General features: G+C 46.3%; 2 protein-coding genes across 3 annotated transcripts; one reads left to right on the top strand and one right to left on the bottom strand.

The window, feature by feature from the left end:
• The first annotated feature begins 54 nt into the window (after nucleotides 1–54).
• On the top strand, nucleotides 55–10,426 carry sh3gl1b (SH3-domain GRB2-like 1b). 2 transcript variants are annotated; one of them, XM_040184039.2, is made up of 9 exons: nucleotides 55–556; nucleotides 3,377–3,445; nucleotides 4,117–4,189; nucleotides 4,273–4,416; nucleotides 4,663–4,796; nucleotides 4,877–5,035; nucleotides 5,581–5,684; nucleotides 5,808–5,941; nucleotides 7,709–10,426. In XM_040184039.2, the coding sequence occupies exons 1-9, from the start codon at nucleotides 512–514 to the stop codon at nucleotides 7,900–7,902; spliced, it is 1,056 nt and encodes a 351-aa protein (XP_040039973.1). In that variant the 5' UTR covers nucleotides 55–511; the 3' UTR covers nucleotides 7,903–10,426. The 2 variants fall into 2 exon arrangements, with proteins under 2 accessions (XP_040039973.1, XP_040039974.1); XM_040184040.2 differs by lacking the exon at nucleotides 7,709–10,426 and adding an exon at nucleotides 6,312–6,812 and having other exon boundaries at nucleotides 83–556.
• Nucleotides 10,427–10,992: 566 nt separating this feature from the next.
• On the bottom strand, nucleotides 10,993–15,349 carry mpnd (MPN domain containing). The gene is made up of 13 exons (XM_040184038.2): nucleotides 14,779–15,349; nucleotides 14,064–14,266; nucleotides 13,715–13,936; nucleotides 13,539–13,638; nucleotides 13,382–13,460; nucleotides 13,182–13,278; nucleotides 13,023–13,095; nucleotides 12,869–12,945; nucleotides 12,513–12,681; nucleotides 12,200–12,270; nucleotides 12,020–12,109; nucleotides 11,832–11,924; nucleotides 10,993–11,754 (listed from the first exon to the last, which is right to left on the bottom strand). The coding sequence occupies exons 1-13, from the start codon at nucleotides 14,780–14,782 to the stop codon at nucleotides 11,668–11,670; spliced, it is 1,365 nt and encodes a 454-aa protein (XP_040039972.2). The 5' UTR covers nucleotides 14,783–15,349; the 3' UTR covers nucleotides 10,993–11,667.
• Nucleotides 15,350–15,815: the final 466 nt, after the last annotated feature.

Here is a 15,815-nt window from a genome sequence, read left to right as displayed (position 1 = left end):
ATATAACAATCTGATCTAATTCAGAACACCCTACGCTCTTCATTCGTGTCTTTAGATGGACTCCAGCTACAGTACCCGAGGATGTGAACATCTGGCCTGCAGTTCCCGTGTGTACCCGCTTGCCCCCAGCAGGGGGCGCTGCGCACCAGCACACCGCCCGAGTAGGCGTCCGCTCTCTCTGGGAAACTGATTTCCTCCTCAAGTGGCTGCTGCGGATTTCGTGCACTGTGAGAAGAAAAAAATCGGGAGATCATATTTTTTTTGGAGGGGGGTAGTTTTTAAACACACGTCGCGCCGTTGTCCGCCGTGTTAGTGGGAACAATCAGCCTCGACGTGGACGTGTCCCGACTCGGAGTGACGGCTGTGCGGTCCTATGATTCCTCCTAGACATTTATTTCGGGCTGGTCCTTTTTTTTCTCAAAAACTTACTACACCGTTAACTTTTAGTTAAATCGCAAACCGATTTTTTGCAATTCGTTGGAACGCCGAAGACAACCGGGGGGGTTCCAAGATGTCGGTAGCGGGCTTCAAGAAGCAGTTTTATAAAGCCAGCCAGGTTTGCAAAACTTTTTCTTTTAAGCTAGCAACTGTCACGTAAGAAGCTAGCATCATTTAGCAACATTAGCTAGCGTGTTTACGGTCGGCTATTTTTTTTTTTAATTAGCGGGCTAACTGTGCGGTGACAGCAGGAAGCTAACGTTAAAAAACACTCCGTGTCAGTGTTTGCAATGCCACGGTAGCTTTTAGTTTGACACTTGTGTGTGTTCGGCTAGCGTTAATAAAGTGGATGAGCGCCTCTGGGACATGTTTTGTCACTTAACGCTAGCTCGACTGACGTGCACCAAACGGCAGCTAATGCTAAAGAAGCTAACGTTAGCGCTGTTACGCTGCCCCGGCGGCTCACAGGCGTCTCACGTTGTTGTGTTTGCAAGCGACGTTACCCGGCATGTGCACCCAAATCATGCCTCAGACACTCATCTGGGTCATCGAGACATTTGAGCAAAAATATTTTAATCAAGTTTCATTCGGGGGGTGTAAGAATCTTCTTGTGTGTGCGGTGTCACCACAGACGATATTTTCTACTAAACTGTGTTCTGTGTCGGTCTTTTGTTTTAGAGAGACGGATCGAGTGGACACAATCACTGTCTTAAAAGTGTCCGACTGCTGATGTGAATGTCTCTCGTAGTCATGGGCAGGGAGGGTTAGAAATATTTATTTTTTTAGGGGGGTCGGCTCTTCCTACCCCTGCTGAGCTAAGCAGGAAAGACATTTGGTTTCTGCCCAGCTTCCTGTCAGGAACAGGCTCGGATCCCTGTGGGTTTTGGTGGGTTGGGTTTGGTGTGTGGGGGGGAAATAGCTCGAAGCTGTCCTGTTTGGGAGTGCAGACACTGACCGTTATTAAAGCAAAAAGTTAAGGTGTTCGAGGAGAGATGCAACAGAATGCTGCATAGGAAAGTGAGCCAAGGAATGGTGCAAATCATTTCCCTTTTATTTATCTGCAGCCTTTTCTGGCCCGAACTCAATGAGAGTCAATAAGATTTTGGCACGCAGGAAGTTGGCTGTGGAAACGGTATCTGTGTCGAGCAGCTCACACATCCTTGTTTTTCTCTGGCTGTCCTGTCCTACAACCCCCCCCCCCCCCCCCCCCCATTATTAATCTATCTACGAAATGCTTATAGACCTGAATTGTTGCAGGTGGTTGGAGCGCAAACGACATGACGCACACACGTTTTATGTGTATCGGGGGAAGATTGTAGGTCTAATCAAGATCAGAATTATAATTCGCTTATAGCCGTTCATAGCAACAAGATTTCCTCTTTGAATCTGGTCCCCTTCAACTGTGCGGTTGCAGAGCTCCCTTTTGAATGTTGTATTTATACCACAACATCCAGACGACATCTGTTGTGTGGATGTTTTTGGACTGTACACATTTTGAGCCTGTGTGCGTGTAAACATTAATGTCACGTTGAAACGGGTTGTGTTTTCATTAACAGAAGAAAAAAAGAAACATTACTTAGGTGACAAAGAAGACAAAAGACTCTTGAGTTTAGCGGCTTAAAGTCTTTTAAAGCGGACAAAGATAAAGCGGCACAAACGTAGGACTGCGGTCTTGACTGAGGTTGCTTAGTAGACCGAGCGTTGCGGCTGTATTTTTACTTGTGACCTGAATCCCCCGCGGCCCCCCTGTCATGTGCTGTCTGCGTAGAGCAAAGATTCAGCAGTAAAGGCCCCTGACTGTTGAGATCAGGGGAAGCTCACCCATTGCTAAATCTGTTCAACTGAAGCTTCGTCAACTCCCCAGTTCACTCTGATCTCATTATATTCTTTAAACATGCATTTCCCTCCAGCATAGAAAGTCCTGATGATTCCAGTAATCACAAACTGCCGTTTGCGTCATGTAGGAAGTGACTCAAACTGCTGTTACTGTCTCAGACAAGGACATTTAAGTAAGGTGAAGACAATGAGGCCAAAGTTTCCACCAAATCATCGCGTATTATCGAATCTACGTGCCTTTTGTACTTTAGGTCAGGTCTCATTCATATTGTTTATATGAATATTCTACTTTGTGAAAGAAGTAACCTCACCTCAAAGTCTTCTGCAATCTGCTGTTATACAATTTTTAAATTCAACAAACTCAATCGTCTGTCCCATTTCCACGGCCGCCTCTCCGGTGTTTCATTAAGCGTGCAGGCATTTTTGAATCCTCCCGGTGGACGCACGATTAAACATTAACATCAGAGTTGTTTCAACCTCCCTCGAGGCTCAAGTGCACAACATCAAAACCGGCTAACTAGGTCTTGACGGGACAAATGTTTTGATCCAACAAAAGAGTCGTGGGGCACTTTGACTTAAATCGTGAAATCTGCATTGTGGTTTGCTTTGATATCTTACAAGTGACTGCAAGCAAAACAATGTTTGACTTGTGTTGATGGGGGGGGGGGGTGTTTTCATGGCCATTCTGCTTGGGGAAACCGATATGGAACCACGCACGTAGTTCATGGACACAACAATCTAAACCAACCACTATGAATCTAAACAAGTCCTGCTCCACAGTTATAAGAATTGACCTAGAAGGACTTTCAGGAGTACTTGTACTGAGAAAAAGTGACTGTTTTCTGCCTGTGGCCTAAAAACAAGCTGAGGGATCTCCCTTATAAGTACATATGCCTTCAATCAACATGTTTTAGTCCACTGACTTAAGTTGCAGCCTGTTGTTTTTAAATGAAAGCAACTGCTCTAGCTGGTCCAACGTCTTCCTCGCCGTGCAAATGGTTTTATTGCATTTTCTACACAGAGCAGGCGTGTGATTGTGTATTGGAGAGATGCTTGCAAGAAATAGTTAGCTCTCTCTGTCTTTCCTCCCCCTTCTCTCCAGATGGTGAGTGAGAAAGTCGGCGGTGCTGAAGGAACGAAACTAGACGAGGACTTCAAAGACTTGGAGCGGGTAAGAGAGGCACCTTGGTTTGACCTTAAAAGAGCCGCATCTTCCTTCCAAAGCTGTCGTCCTCGTCGGTTTCACACACCGCAAACAAACCTACAGCCGTTTTGTCAAAACAAGAAATCAATGCAGGCGGTGTCGGGTTCAAATCGAGTTTGGAATAAATGAGCCACTTTGCCAACTCCTAACATGAATTGCCCTAAATAGGTTTATTACATTTTTCAAGCAAAAATGCCTAAATTTACGGTTTCCAGCTTCTCAAAAGGTTTTTCTTGCTGGATTTCTTGGTCTTCTGTTGGGCAGACAACAGGCAGTTCGTAGATGCCGCAAGACGCAGTTATAGACTAAACATTTACTTATTATTCCAAAAAATAAGTATTGGATTCTTTAAATCATCGTCGGCTGCAGACCTTGTTGACATTTTTTATTTTGTTCATTAAAAACATGACCAGATCTAAGATAAATACAAAATCTGAATACTAAACAAAGATAAACATATCATGTTCTGTATCCGACTATGACGTCTGTGACAGCAACGTATTTCACTGTGAGCAAACCGCTCATAATAAAAGGTCGAAAAGCATCCCTCCTCTGCTGCTCCCTGTTGTACTTCTGGCTTTGTGTTGCAGTAGCTCTGTTGTTGTACACTTGTCATGTGAGCTCGCTGTGTTTCGTAGAAAGTAGATGTGACCAGTAAAGCGGTAGTGGAGGTAATCTCCAAAACATCCGAATACCTTCAGCCCAACCCAGGTGAGAAGAGCGCCTTGCCTTCGCGTATTTGTTCACACGGCGGGAACTCCGTGACCCAAATGTACTCGCGCTCCCTCGTGCAGCCTCGCGGGCCAAGCTGTCCATGTTGAACACCATGTCGAAGATCCGCGGCCAGGTGAAGAACCCCGGCTACCCTCAGGCCGAGGGGCTGCTGGGCGAGTGCATGGGCAAGTATGGACGGGACCTCGGAGAGGAAACCAACTTTGGTAAGATTTCTATCTGTGTGTGTTGTTGTTTTAGACAATCAGTAAGTGGAATAGGAATGTTGTGTACATGTACACACGGTTGTCCTTGTGTTTGATAGACCCACACTGGTTTTAAAGAGCTTTTTTGCAGTGTTGTATTTGTCACTGTGTTCGGCTACTATGTGTTATCTGGCGATATGATTGTCTGGCACTGCGCTGTTGAAGAACCGTGTCACTGAGCTGCTCTGCTCGGTCTGTGCGGTCCAGGCGGAGCGCTGGTGGATGTCGGAGAGTCCATGAAGAGATTGGCGGAAGTCAAGGACTCCCTAGACATCGATGTGAAACAGAACTTCATCGATCCGTTGCAAGGGCTCTGCGACAAAGACCTCAGAGAGATACAGGTACGTTGACTTCCTCGTTCCTCCATACTGGCGCGTTTGAATTTAAGGCGCTAAACTATCTATGGCTCCTGCGGCCTCAGCATCATTTGAAGAAGCTGGAAGGCCGCCGCCTGGACTACGATTACAAGAAAAAGCGCCAGGGCAAGATCCCCGATGAGGAAGTCCGACAGGCGCTGGAGAAGTTTCATGAGTCAAAGGAAGTGGCCGAGACGAGCATGTACAACCTGCTGGAGACTGACGTGAGCAACTTATTTTTACTAATCATCTAGATGCAAAACTCGGCAACGAACAGCTTCTGACTGTTGAAGTGAAAGCTGGCCGTAGTCAACGCTGCATTTTGTACACCTACCAACTCTGAATCCAATATTGATTTGATTTAAATCTATAAAGTGATTGGATCCGCTGCCATATCATGTTAACGTTTTGTCAGTTGAGCTTCCCCTTTTGTTGCTATTCAACACGCCCGCTGGACAAACACGGCAATCGTTCCGCCCACAGAGGTGTTCAAACGAACACTCTGATTGTTATAAAGATCGGCAAAAGTAGTTTGACAAAACAATCTTGAACCCTGGTAAACAACTTCACTGGCATGTAATCAGGTTCAGTGTTCAAGGAAAAGTGGAGTGGCATTTGAAATAAAACAAATGGATGCTAAATCATGATATCGCATCTCAAAGGTGCAGTACATGCCGGCATGCTTTTATGACCCAAATCTTGTTGTAATCCAGAATAATGAGCAGTTTATCCATTGGAATAAAAAATATGTGTGTGTGTGTGTGTGTAGATAGAGCAAGTGAGCCAGCTCTCCTCCCTGGTGGAGTCCCAGCTGCAGTACCACAGACAGGCGGTGCAGGTGCTGGAGGAGCTTTCTGACAAACTTAAAGACAGGTGCAGTGATGACAAACACCAACATACTGTCGAGGGCATCTGGGAGCGTTCGGCCTTCTGCTTAAAGCTGCTTGTGGTCTGGATCAAAAAATAAAACCGCCGTCAACCTGTCTTTATGAATAGGATGAATGATGCGCAGACCCGGCCGAGACGTGAATACACACCCAAACCCAAACCCATCTATGACTTCGGAGAAGACAACCAGTCGAATGGCGGCTACTCCACCTCAGCGGCTCCTCCCCCTTCACGCAACTCTGGTAAGAAACAGCCGCTGTGCCGAGCGTTGGTGAGGATCCACGTATCCTACTTCTACCGCGGACCTTTGAGTCAAATACATCTACTGGTCGGAATAATGAAGAGCAGCAGAGATGCTGTCGTGTCACACAAAGAGCGAAAGAAACTCAACTCCGAGGCACGGTTTTGTATTCAACGACGTCACTCCCAAAGGGGCAGCACGAGATTTGTGGAAAAGAGTTCAAGCAGTAAAGAAAAAAACCCATCCAGCTGTTTTATATACACACACACACACAGAAGATGTACCGAGCCGAAGTAGCATGCCTGCATTGAACACATTCCTTAGAAGCCTGACGGAAACTAAACTCGAGATATAACTCTCCTCTTTGCCAGATTGATTGCTCAAGACCTGCAACCTATCAGAGACACTCGGCACAAAAATGTGAAACAAACTCTTTTTTTTCTGTCGTCTTATTGGGGCTCACTGAACGTTTGACTCACTTGGAAAATTCTGCATGTGGGGGGAGGGGGCAGAGTTGTGTGTGTGTGTGTGTGTGTGTGTGTGTGTGTGTGTGTGTGTGTGTGTCCTCTTGGCTGGCATTTCTCCAACTGACTGTGACCCTCTTTCCTGTGATGTCATCAGGGCCCTTTTTTCCACTTTTTGTCCACATTGTCCTCCTTATCCGACATCGTGTCACTCACAGATTGTGGGGCTTTCTCTTTTTTTGGGAGGCGTCACAACTCCGTTGCGGTGGTTCATGTAGGAAGTGGGATACGAGTGGCTTCTCACAGGTGTGACACATAATTGGTGGTTCATGTAGCACGTATACTGTGATGTCATTGGTTTTGTAACAGATCAACATCCTGAACTATAAATTGTTTACACATTTCCAACCACCGACTCGGTCCATAATTGGTTGAAGCTAACAAATCCTAAATGAACAGTAAGGATCTTGTTTATTCGAACTTCAACAAACCTCCAAATTAACCCTTTGATGGCTGAATCAATGGCCACATATAACATGTAAGACACAATTAAAATTAATTATTTGTATATTTGTAGTGGTTATTCGGTTTATATTTACGTCCGTGTTTTTTTTTTTTTTACAGTTTACTAGTACATTCCGCCTTAAGCTGTTTCTCTCTGTCTGCTCTTTTGTTCTGCACACCAGCTGTGCTCTACGTGCTCAGCACCAAACCGCACACTGAATGAATTAGGATTTGTCTCGTAACTACTTGCTTACAAGTAACCGTTTGTCCTGTATTTCAATCATTAAGACTGGTTATTATAGGAAGAAAACAAGGCCGTTATTTTTTGAAGCAACCTAATCAACATCATACGGGTCATATGGGTCACGTCGGCTCACCAGCCAATTACCAGAATTTGTCTATTTACCAAGAAAGTTGGTTCCTTCCAACTCGGTGGTTCGCATTGGTTTCTCTCGGCCGCTGTAAGTTGATACAGAGTGTGAGTGAGCCGAGCTCCCCCCCTCACCGTGTGCGGACCCCCACTCTCCTCTGCCGGAGGGAGGGCTGCATGGAGGCAGGAAATTGTCAGCACTCCAATGCCATGTTGAAGTTGATCTGACTGCGCCCCATGCTAATGCTATGCTAACACATACAAACAGTTAGAAGTACGGTTTACAGAAAAGCTACTTCTGGTGAGTAGCGGGACCGATTTTCATGAAAATGGCTCCGCTCGCTGTGTCAAGAGAGCAGCCTGGGTGTTATTTTGGGGTTGACTTAATGCTGCCATCTTCCTTTCTCTTTCTGCCCTGAATTCTTCTCAGCCCCGGAGCAGCCGTGCTGCAAGGCGCTTTACGACTTTGACCCGGAGAACGAGGGCGAGCTGGGCTTCCGCGAGGGCGACGTCATCACCCTGACCAATCAGATCGACGAGAACTGGTACGAGGGAATGCTGAACAGCCAGTCGGGGTTCTTCCCCCTCAACTACGTCGAGGTCCTCGTCCCGTTGCCACACTAATTCATGGAGAGAGCCGGGGAGGAGACTGATGAAGAGGAGGAGGAGGGAGGGAGGGAGAGAGAGCGTTAGTTAGGAGTGAGGGAGGAAAGCGAAGCCGAGTGCTGGTCCGCAGAATATTCATTTTCACCTTCAGCTCCGACGTCACCATCACAGTCGAGCACTTTTTGATCTGGAGAAGGTCCAGAGCAGCGCATCCACCCGTTTCCACCCAAAGGTAAAGAATCTCAGGTGGACACAGAGCGTCGTCACCCGTTATCTGGCAGTCAGAGACATTTCCTGAGGACTAACTGTTGACACATTTACAAGCAATAATTTCCCATCACTGAAATCATTAATGCTATTTTTGATGGACTCCGGGGTTGTGATGGTGGCGCCGCATTTCACATCATCCGTTTTGTGTGACTGCAGACTTCTTTTTACAACTCTGATCAGTCAACAGTCTGTTGTTTTCAAACTGAAGAGGCCTCCTCAAAGCTCTTCTGCGCGTGGAACACGACTGAATATTGATCTCATTCCAGGAGCCCCTTGAGGCCTGGAGCTCTTTATGCCACCTGCTGGCGAGACGGACCTGCTACTTTAACCTAAACTTAAACTACACACCACCAGGGATGTAGTTTAGTTAATTGCATCTAAAATACAAATACAGAAATGATGAAAAGAAATGATAGAGAAACGATGCAGAATTAGCCCCAGATGTAGACCATTTCCCGTTTTTGGCCTGTTAGTGATGCTTTTTTTTAAAAGGTCTATGTCTAAGCTGTGCTTTGCTCATAGCTTCACAAGGCCACAGTAATATAATAACATTTTAATAAATGTGTTATTACAACACAGGCCTGATATAGTGGTGTCTCGGTATTTGAGTTGCGTTCGTGTCAACCCACTACAGTAGTTTTTAAAGTGGAACTGAATACTGAATATGTGAGAAGACGATGTAATTGCACCTTGGTCCTCAAATGAGATTGATGTGTCCACCGTTACACGCAGACCCAAAGTTAAATGCAGACGTTGCACCGTTTTGTCACTCAAGGGAGGCGTGTGTTTGTTTAGAGATGCAGGAGGATTCGTTGTTTAGCGGTTGTCTGTTGGTCTGTTCGATAAGAGGAGACGGCCAAAAAGTCTTTTATAAAATGCAATAGAAACATTTCGCTTGGTGCGCCTGTTTGTTACACTAAGTATTCTGTGGCCATATATTCATTTAGTTTAAGGCCTGCTTGACTCGGCATGTTCAGCCTTTCCCTCTTGTCGGGTCCCTCGACGCGCGTCAGGCGCCTGTTAACTGGGTGCCCGATCGACGGGGGCTGCTGGTCAGTCCCTCGCAGTCGTCAATGTGTGTCCCGCTATTTCTGTCTTTTTGAGAATGTGAAGCTCCTCTGCGCTTTGAAACGTATTCTAACCCTGTGATGTTGATGATTCGCCGCGCCGCTGATGTGGTTTATTCGTCCGTACGTCGGGCTGTTCAGGTAACCCACGAAGACGAGGCCGGTTTCTCGTTGTGGACGCAGCCCTCGGACGCGACGTACACTTTAAAGTATGAGGGAAAGACCTGGAGTGAAAGGGAAAACATCATGGTAAAGTAATTGTCATTTGTTTTTGGTGTCCACTTTTGTCATTGTCTTTTTTTTTTTTTTTTTTGCCAACACAAGAATCCTAACCAAACGCGTGTCGACGGTCCGGCTCATTTTGAATTGTCGGGGGAGGGAAAGGTTTTAGTCGTGAGTCGCAAATGTGTTCACTTTCTGCTAAACATCCCTTTTTGTTGTGCGTTTGTCCATCGATCCACGGTGCCGAACTCCTCCCCCACTACTGGGTTTGGTCCTAATATGTTTACATCTCTGATCTTACTACATTTAATACTTGTTCTGGGTAAAGTCAAAGGAGTGTATGAGGTGCTGTCTGGATCACACTGTTCCAATAAGGACTTTGATAGCTTTGTTTTAGTGCCTTTTGGGAAAGAAAAGAGGGAAAGCACCGCTACTAATCCAGCAACCAAAACCGTACCTTGCTACTTAAGAATATGGTCATGAAGTTTCTTTTCTACTTTTGGTTTTTATTTCCGGCCGTTGGCACTTTTCCTGTGTAAAGATGAAATGTGTGATGCGTGCACATTTCTGCACAGTTTTGACACTACAGGCAGTTTCCTGGACATGTTGTTTGGTTTTTCAGCAGACCACCAGCCAAAACCGACCTTTATGCATATTTGAATCCATGTTTTAAAAAATATGTCCCACTGTTGTTTTTTTAAGGGCTATGTATTTGTTCAATCAGTCTTAAATGCTTTTTGAACAGCATTTAATCATTCTGGCTCTTTATAGTATTATTTTTTTATAACATTTAAATTAATGTTTGCATGTAGTCCTACATTAGACCTTTTAAATGTATGTCTTTAGATTTAAGTTGCCTTTTTACTTCCGGTATGAGTACAGAATTTAACCGCAATGTTTTGTCTTTTATTATCAAAGTATTTGTACGTACTTCTGTCACCCCCCCCCCGCCTTCTTACAATAAAAAGAAAACAAAGACGTTATTGTTGCGTTATCAATGGAGAGGTCTTCTGACATTATTATGGCTGGCATATGAATATTTACCAACATTCAAATGTGGAAAACAGACCGGAAACAAGACGTAGTGACTGATTTAAATGTCAGTTTCTATTTCAAATATGTTGATTTTTTTTCTATTGAGTTTACGCTGCTGCTCGAAGCAATTTTTACTGTTAAACCTTGAAGATGAAGAGAAATAACATTGATATAGGCGTTTTGCTCTTCTAATATCTCGCCAGCTATGAACCAAACTGCCACATTAACACAAATGTCTTTGATGACAAGTTGGACTTCTTTTCTAGCGCCACCATGAGGTCAGCGTTTTTATTTTTTTATATTTGAACTGTTAGGACGGGTAACAGAGTCATTCTGTTTGGTCTAATAACAAATACTTTGAACTCCAAACCAATGACCTCAACCATTGTCATCATTGTGTTAAGTGCTAATAACAAATTGTTAGCACGTTAGCATTCAACTCAAGTTCCTGTTAACCCCCCCGCCCTCCCAAGAAACACTAGCAGGGCTTAGAATGAAGTAAAAGATCCATCAGTGGTGTTTAAATAGTTCCAGTGTGTATATTTTAATGCTTTGTGGATCTTCAGCAGGCTTAAGGCATTGCTCTGTCTTCATACGTGTACATCACACAATCCACAGCTTGTAATAAATACAGTACAGATAAAGAGCCTCACACAACCTGACAGGGAGACAGTAGAAGGGCACGTGCACGCACGCACACACACACACACACACACGCATGTTTTGCTCAGCACGGTGATTTCACCCATCCAATTTCACTGCACATTCACAAAACTTATTGCGGAGTTGACTTTAGGTAAAATCCAGAGACTCTTACGTACTTTGCTATTGCAGTAAATTAAAAACTACTAATCCCCCCCTGCGCTACCGCTCCATTGGATTAGTCCATAAAGGCATTAACAACACATTAAACGTTTACATCGTACCAGGACAGGAGACCGGCACAGACAGGCACAGAGGTCCAATCGGGAAGAGCTCCATCCGGCAGGTTGATTTCTGGTCCCTGAAGGTCTCCGTGCTACATCTCCTTTAACCTCACGATAACGCCGCATCACAACTACTCAAACGTGACAGAATTCAAGGCATCTATGTTTTTCAAGCAGTTTTTTTTTTTTTTTTACATGGTACATCCATCCCAAATGTTTTTTCTTTGAAATGGAAGGACTTGCGGTGGAGAGCTGCCCCCCCTTCAGTGTGTGCAGCTCAGCTGACTGTAAACGTGCTCTAAGATCTGCGAGTAGGCCTGATCTTTGGGAGCGTGACAACTCAGAGAGCCCTGTGGAGGAGGAGACAAAGTTTTACCGGTGGCCAGGTGATGTCCATTGATTTTATGTCTCCTGAGGGTCACACTACCTTGATCTTGTCCATCATAGTGGTGTCGGGACACCAGTACTGGCTGAAGTGGACGATGTCGGGAGCCGTCCTGTAGTAGTCAACCAGCAGCATCTTTGTTGGAAATATAAACACCTTTTTTTTTTAAATAGTGATTTACAACATATTTATGAAAAGTCAGGGCATTATCTTCGCTTTGGTGTCCGTACCATCTCATTAAGAACGTCGCTGGTGAGAAAGTTGTCCTGCACGTAGGTGACCTCCACAGCCACCGGGATGCCGTGGTCATTGGGCCGTTGCTGCAGGACGGCAGACGTGTGTGTAAATGAACAGTATCAGAAAATACTCAAGTAAGGAAGAGATGAAACACGAAGGGGACTAGTCCTGACCTCCGGCGGTGGGACGACCCAGAACGGGGTTATTGTGGACGCCACGCCCTGATTTCCGTGATAGTACGGCCCTGGAAGAGGGAAAAACAAAGAAAACCTCTTTATTGATGTTATTATTATGACTTTTTTTCCAGCGCATCTCCTGGGTCACTATTTCTGACTTTGGAGAACCGTTCCTTAACCCACCACGTTCCTGACCTTCACCTTCATCACGTGCCACAGATGATGAAGGTGAAGGTCAGCACGTGCCACAGATGATGAAGGTGAAGGTCAGCACGTGCCACAGGTGATGAAAGTGAAGGTCAGCACGTACCACAGATGACGCCCAGACAGGGCTGGAAGCCGTTGTTCGATCCCTGCAGCCTCAGCTGATGGTCCATCTGGGAGTCGATGTCCTGCAGGGACGGCAGGGCCGGACCTCGCGGGTGGCTGTGGTACCAGCCCACCAACGACAGCCCGCGCATAAACAGGTTCTGACAGATCTGGAGTCCACATGACAAGCGTCTGATTAGAAGGAGAACAAAACAAAAAAAGACTACAAAAACGCAAACGTCTTTATCTCGAGCTGGTGTTTGGTTTGTCCGTTCCGGGCTGCCGTAGAGACACGGCAGCAGGCTGTGTATGCACGCTGTCAGTGCGCACTATTCACTGTGTGCGTCAGTGTGTTACCTCCTCCTCAACAGCCGAAGCAGAGTCTCTGTCTGCCAGCCTGGTCCGACAGGGGAAAGCCCTCAAGACCGTCAGCACTGAAACACGTCGACCACACAGAGGGTTAAAATGCCTGAACCTCCGCTCGCCGCGTACATCTCTCATCTCCACTCACGTTGTGTGTTTGTGTCCCATCGTCCTCCGAGGTATCCCACCACCTCACTGCTGGTCAGGTGACAGTGGAAGTCCTGAAGCGGGGGGGGGGGGTAAAGGAGCAGGAGACTTGGGTCCGCTGGCTGGTCGTCGGTAAAATGTGCAAAGGCTTTTCACTCACCATCAGCAGCAGCACATTACTGGACACGGCTACGTTGAACGGCTGGAATCTGTTGATGGCCGAGAAGGCGGACAGCTCCACGAGTGTGTGTGGATCTCTGAGGACGACAGTTGAGAGTCCGTCTACACACACGCACACACACACACACACACCCGTGGCCACGTGAGGCTGCGTTGATCTTTCAGAAGTAAAGTCGGTACCTGGCGGCATCTCTGGTGCCCAGGGTGCAATATCGGACGGGAATTCTCTCTCGGTCGGTTCTCCGTGAAACCACCACGTCTGTTGAGATGGACATTTTTGCTTATTACGGTTTGTTGAAACTGAAAGTCCGGAGACTTGGGAGGAGAGAAACACTACCATTTAATCCAGGTTTGTGATTCTTGTTCTTCTCCTCTGCCTGCACGGCCGTCTTCCCTTCCTCTTCGTCCTCGTCGTCTTCCTCCTCACTCACCAGGCTCTGGAGTAAACATTGAATAGTGTACAGATATAGAGGTGCACAGTCTGAACAGTACAAAGTTGTGTTGTGCGCTCACCATGTCTGCGCTGGGTTGGTACTTGTGCAGCCAGGTGGTTTTGTACTGGACCAGCTTCTGGCCCCGGTAGCGCACCGACGCCCAGCCGCAGCCGGACTTCTTGGCCGGGTTGACCAGGCGTTTGCAGTGCGTCGCCCAGGCACTCGGGGAGTTGAAGATCTGCCCTGTCTCCACCCACCTGATTTTCCCATCATTCAACAGGTCTCCTACAAAGTTCTTGCCCTGAGAGAGCGGAGTGGAAAGACTTTTTTTTTTTTTTGCTCCTTCACCTCCCAGTGCCACCAGATGTGACACGACGCACGCGCATGAATAACAATCTCACTGCGTAACCGCGGCGTTTCGCTATTACCAAGTAGTGGATCGCCAGCACGCCGTCGCCCGGCTCCACCAGGCCGTCCTTGAGCAGCACTCTCAGGGTGATGCCCCTCCGGGTCAGCAGGGAGCCCCGGCCGGAGCTGGACCGCAGGTCCGCCTCCTCTCCTCCACTCAGTTCCTCCTCGTCCTCCTCTCCTCCGTCCTCCACCACCTGCGGAGAGCTGGGTGGCTCCGAGTCTGAGAACACACACGCACACAAACACACACACACATGGATGGATCATAATGAGCTGAGGTCTGCAGGACTGGCATGTGGGTGCCATGCAATGCTAATAGTAAAAGTCATAATCCGTGGCATGTTGGGATGCCTGTACAATGGTTTCATAATTAGTCTGAGCATCTGGCTATCAGCATATAACATCTGTGCATCACAGCTGCACCCGGAAACAAAGCCAATGCAAATGACCATTATTATGATTATAATGACTTCATAATAAAAGCTGCACTGTAACGGCAGTCAGCCATTATCGTGGTTAAATCATCTCAGGGGACCAAAATAGGGAAAGTAAATCATCTAAATTGGCGTTCCGTTAATTGCGGCTAAGCTATGCGGTCGGCCTTTTGTTTCCACCTTCCATCGGGACGCGGTTCTCTCCGCAAGAAGAGGCCCGTCGCCCCCCCTCCCCCCGCAAACCTCTGTTAATGCCCCCTCCGAATTACTATTAAACCTTTTATTTCATCATGCTCACCCATAAGCGACGCAGAGCGACTTTAAATCCCACTCGGGTGAAAACAAGCGGCTCCTTTTTCCTCCTCCGGACGCTCGAGTCCGCGTGTTCGAGCTCCGGTGCCGCTTCCACAGACGCCACTATTATTAAAACACACACACACATAAAATGAAGGCGTCTGAGGCTGTGCGGTGTAGTTTCCTTGTTGTGTTGCTTTAATGTCAGTTCCCCTCCCCTTCCTTCCTCCCCCCCCCCCCCGTCTTTGTCACCCTCCCTGCCTTCTATCAGCCATTATTAACGGGACTAAAAAAAAAAAAAAAATAGCTTTTTTTTTCGCTTTTTTAATAATGTGAAATACTCGGTTACTGCCGGCGGGGAACGTCCCGAATGCTGTTTAAGATAAAGACAAAAAAACGTGTCGATTATTCTGTCGCTCCTCGCGGGAACGTCAACCGCTTTTTATGCGGATTAAAAGTGCCTCGTGGAGAATAAAGTCTCTCTGTCCACGTGTTATTTGTGTGGTGTTTTATTACCACGGTACACCCGTGCTTAACTGTGTTGTGTAGTGGGGTTTTTCCCTCACTACACTGAGATGTTCCGTCTTTATATTTCCGGGGGAAAAAAGAAGCGCATTTACCGGGAAACAGCCTCCGGAGGGCAGCAAACCTCCAGCGGATTAAGATCCCTGTTTCTTCCACCTGGTGGTTAAACTGCGGTCAACTCCGCAGACACTTGATTCTGAGTGCACGTGTATGCTGACGTTTACGGTATTAAACAAGTAACCCGAATAAAAGCTATTTAATCAAACATTCTGGACAATGACTGAAGTATGTGTGTTCAGGACCATTCCGACTACTTTTGTACAATAAAAGAAATACATTTACTCTACAAAGTTAGATAATTATCCTATATTTCAAATTTCAAAAGGACCAAGTTTAAACTGCAATAAAAAATACTTTTCTCAATAATTCCAATCAATGACTGTGTTAAGGACATATCTGACTACTATTGTAAGAAAAATGAAACATTTTTACTGTACAAATATAGAGAATTATCCA

This window comes from Gasterosteus aculeatus, chromosome 8, assembly GCF_964276395.1.
Source record: "Gasterosteus aculeatus chromosome 8, fGasAcu3.hap1.1, whole genome shotgun sequence".
Taxonomy (NCBI): domain Eukaryota; kingdom Metazoa; phylum Chordata; class Actinopteri; order Perciformes; family Gasterosteidae; genus Gasterosteus; species Gasterosteus aculeatus.
This window is presented reverse-complemented; position numbering and strand designations above follow the sequence as displayed.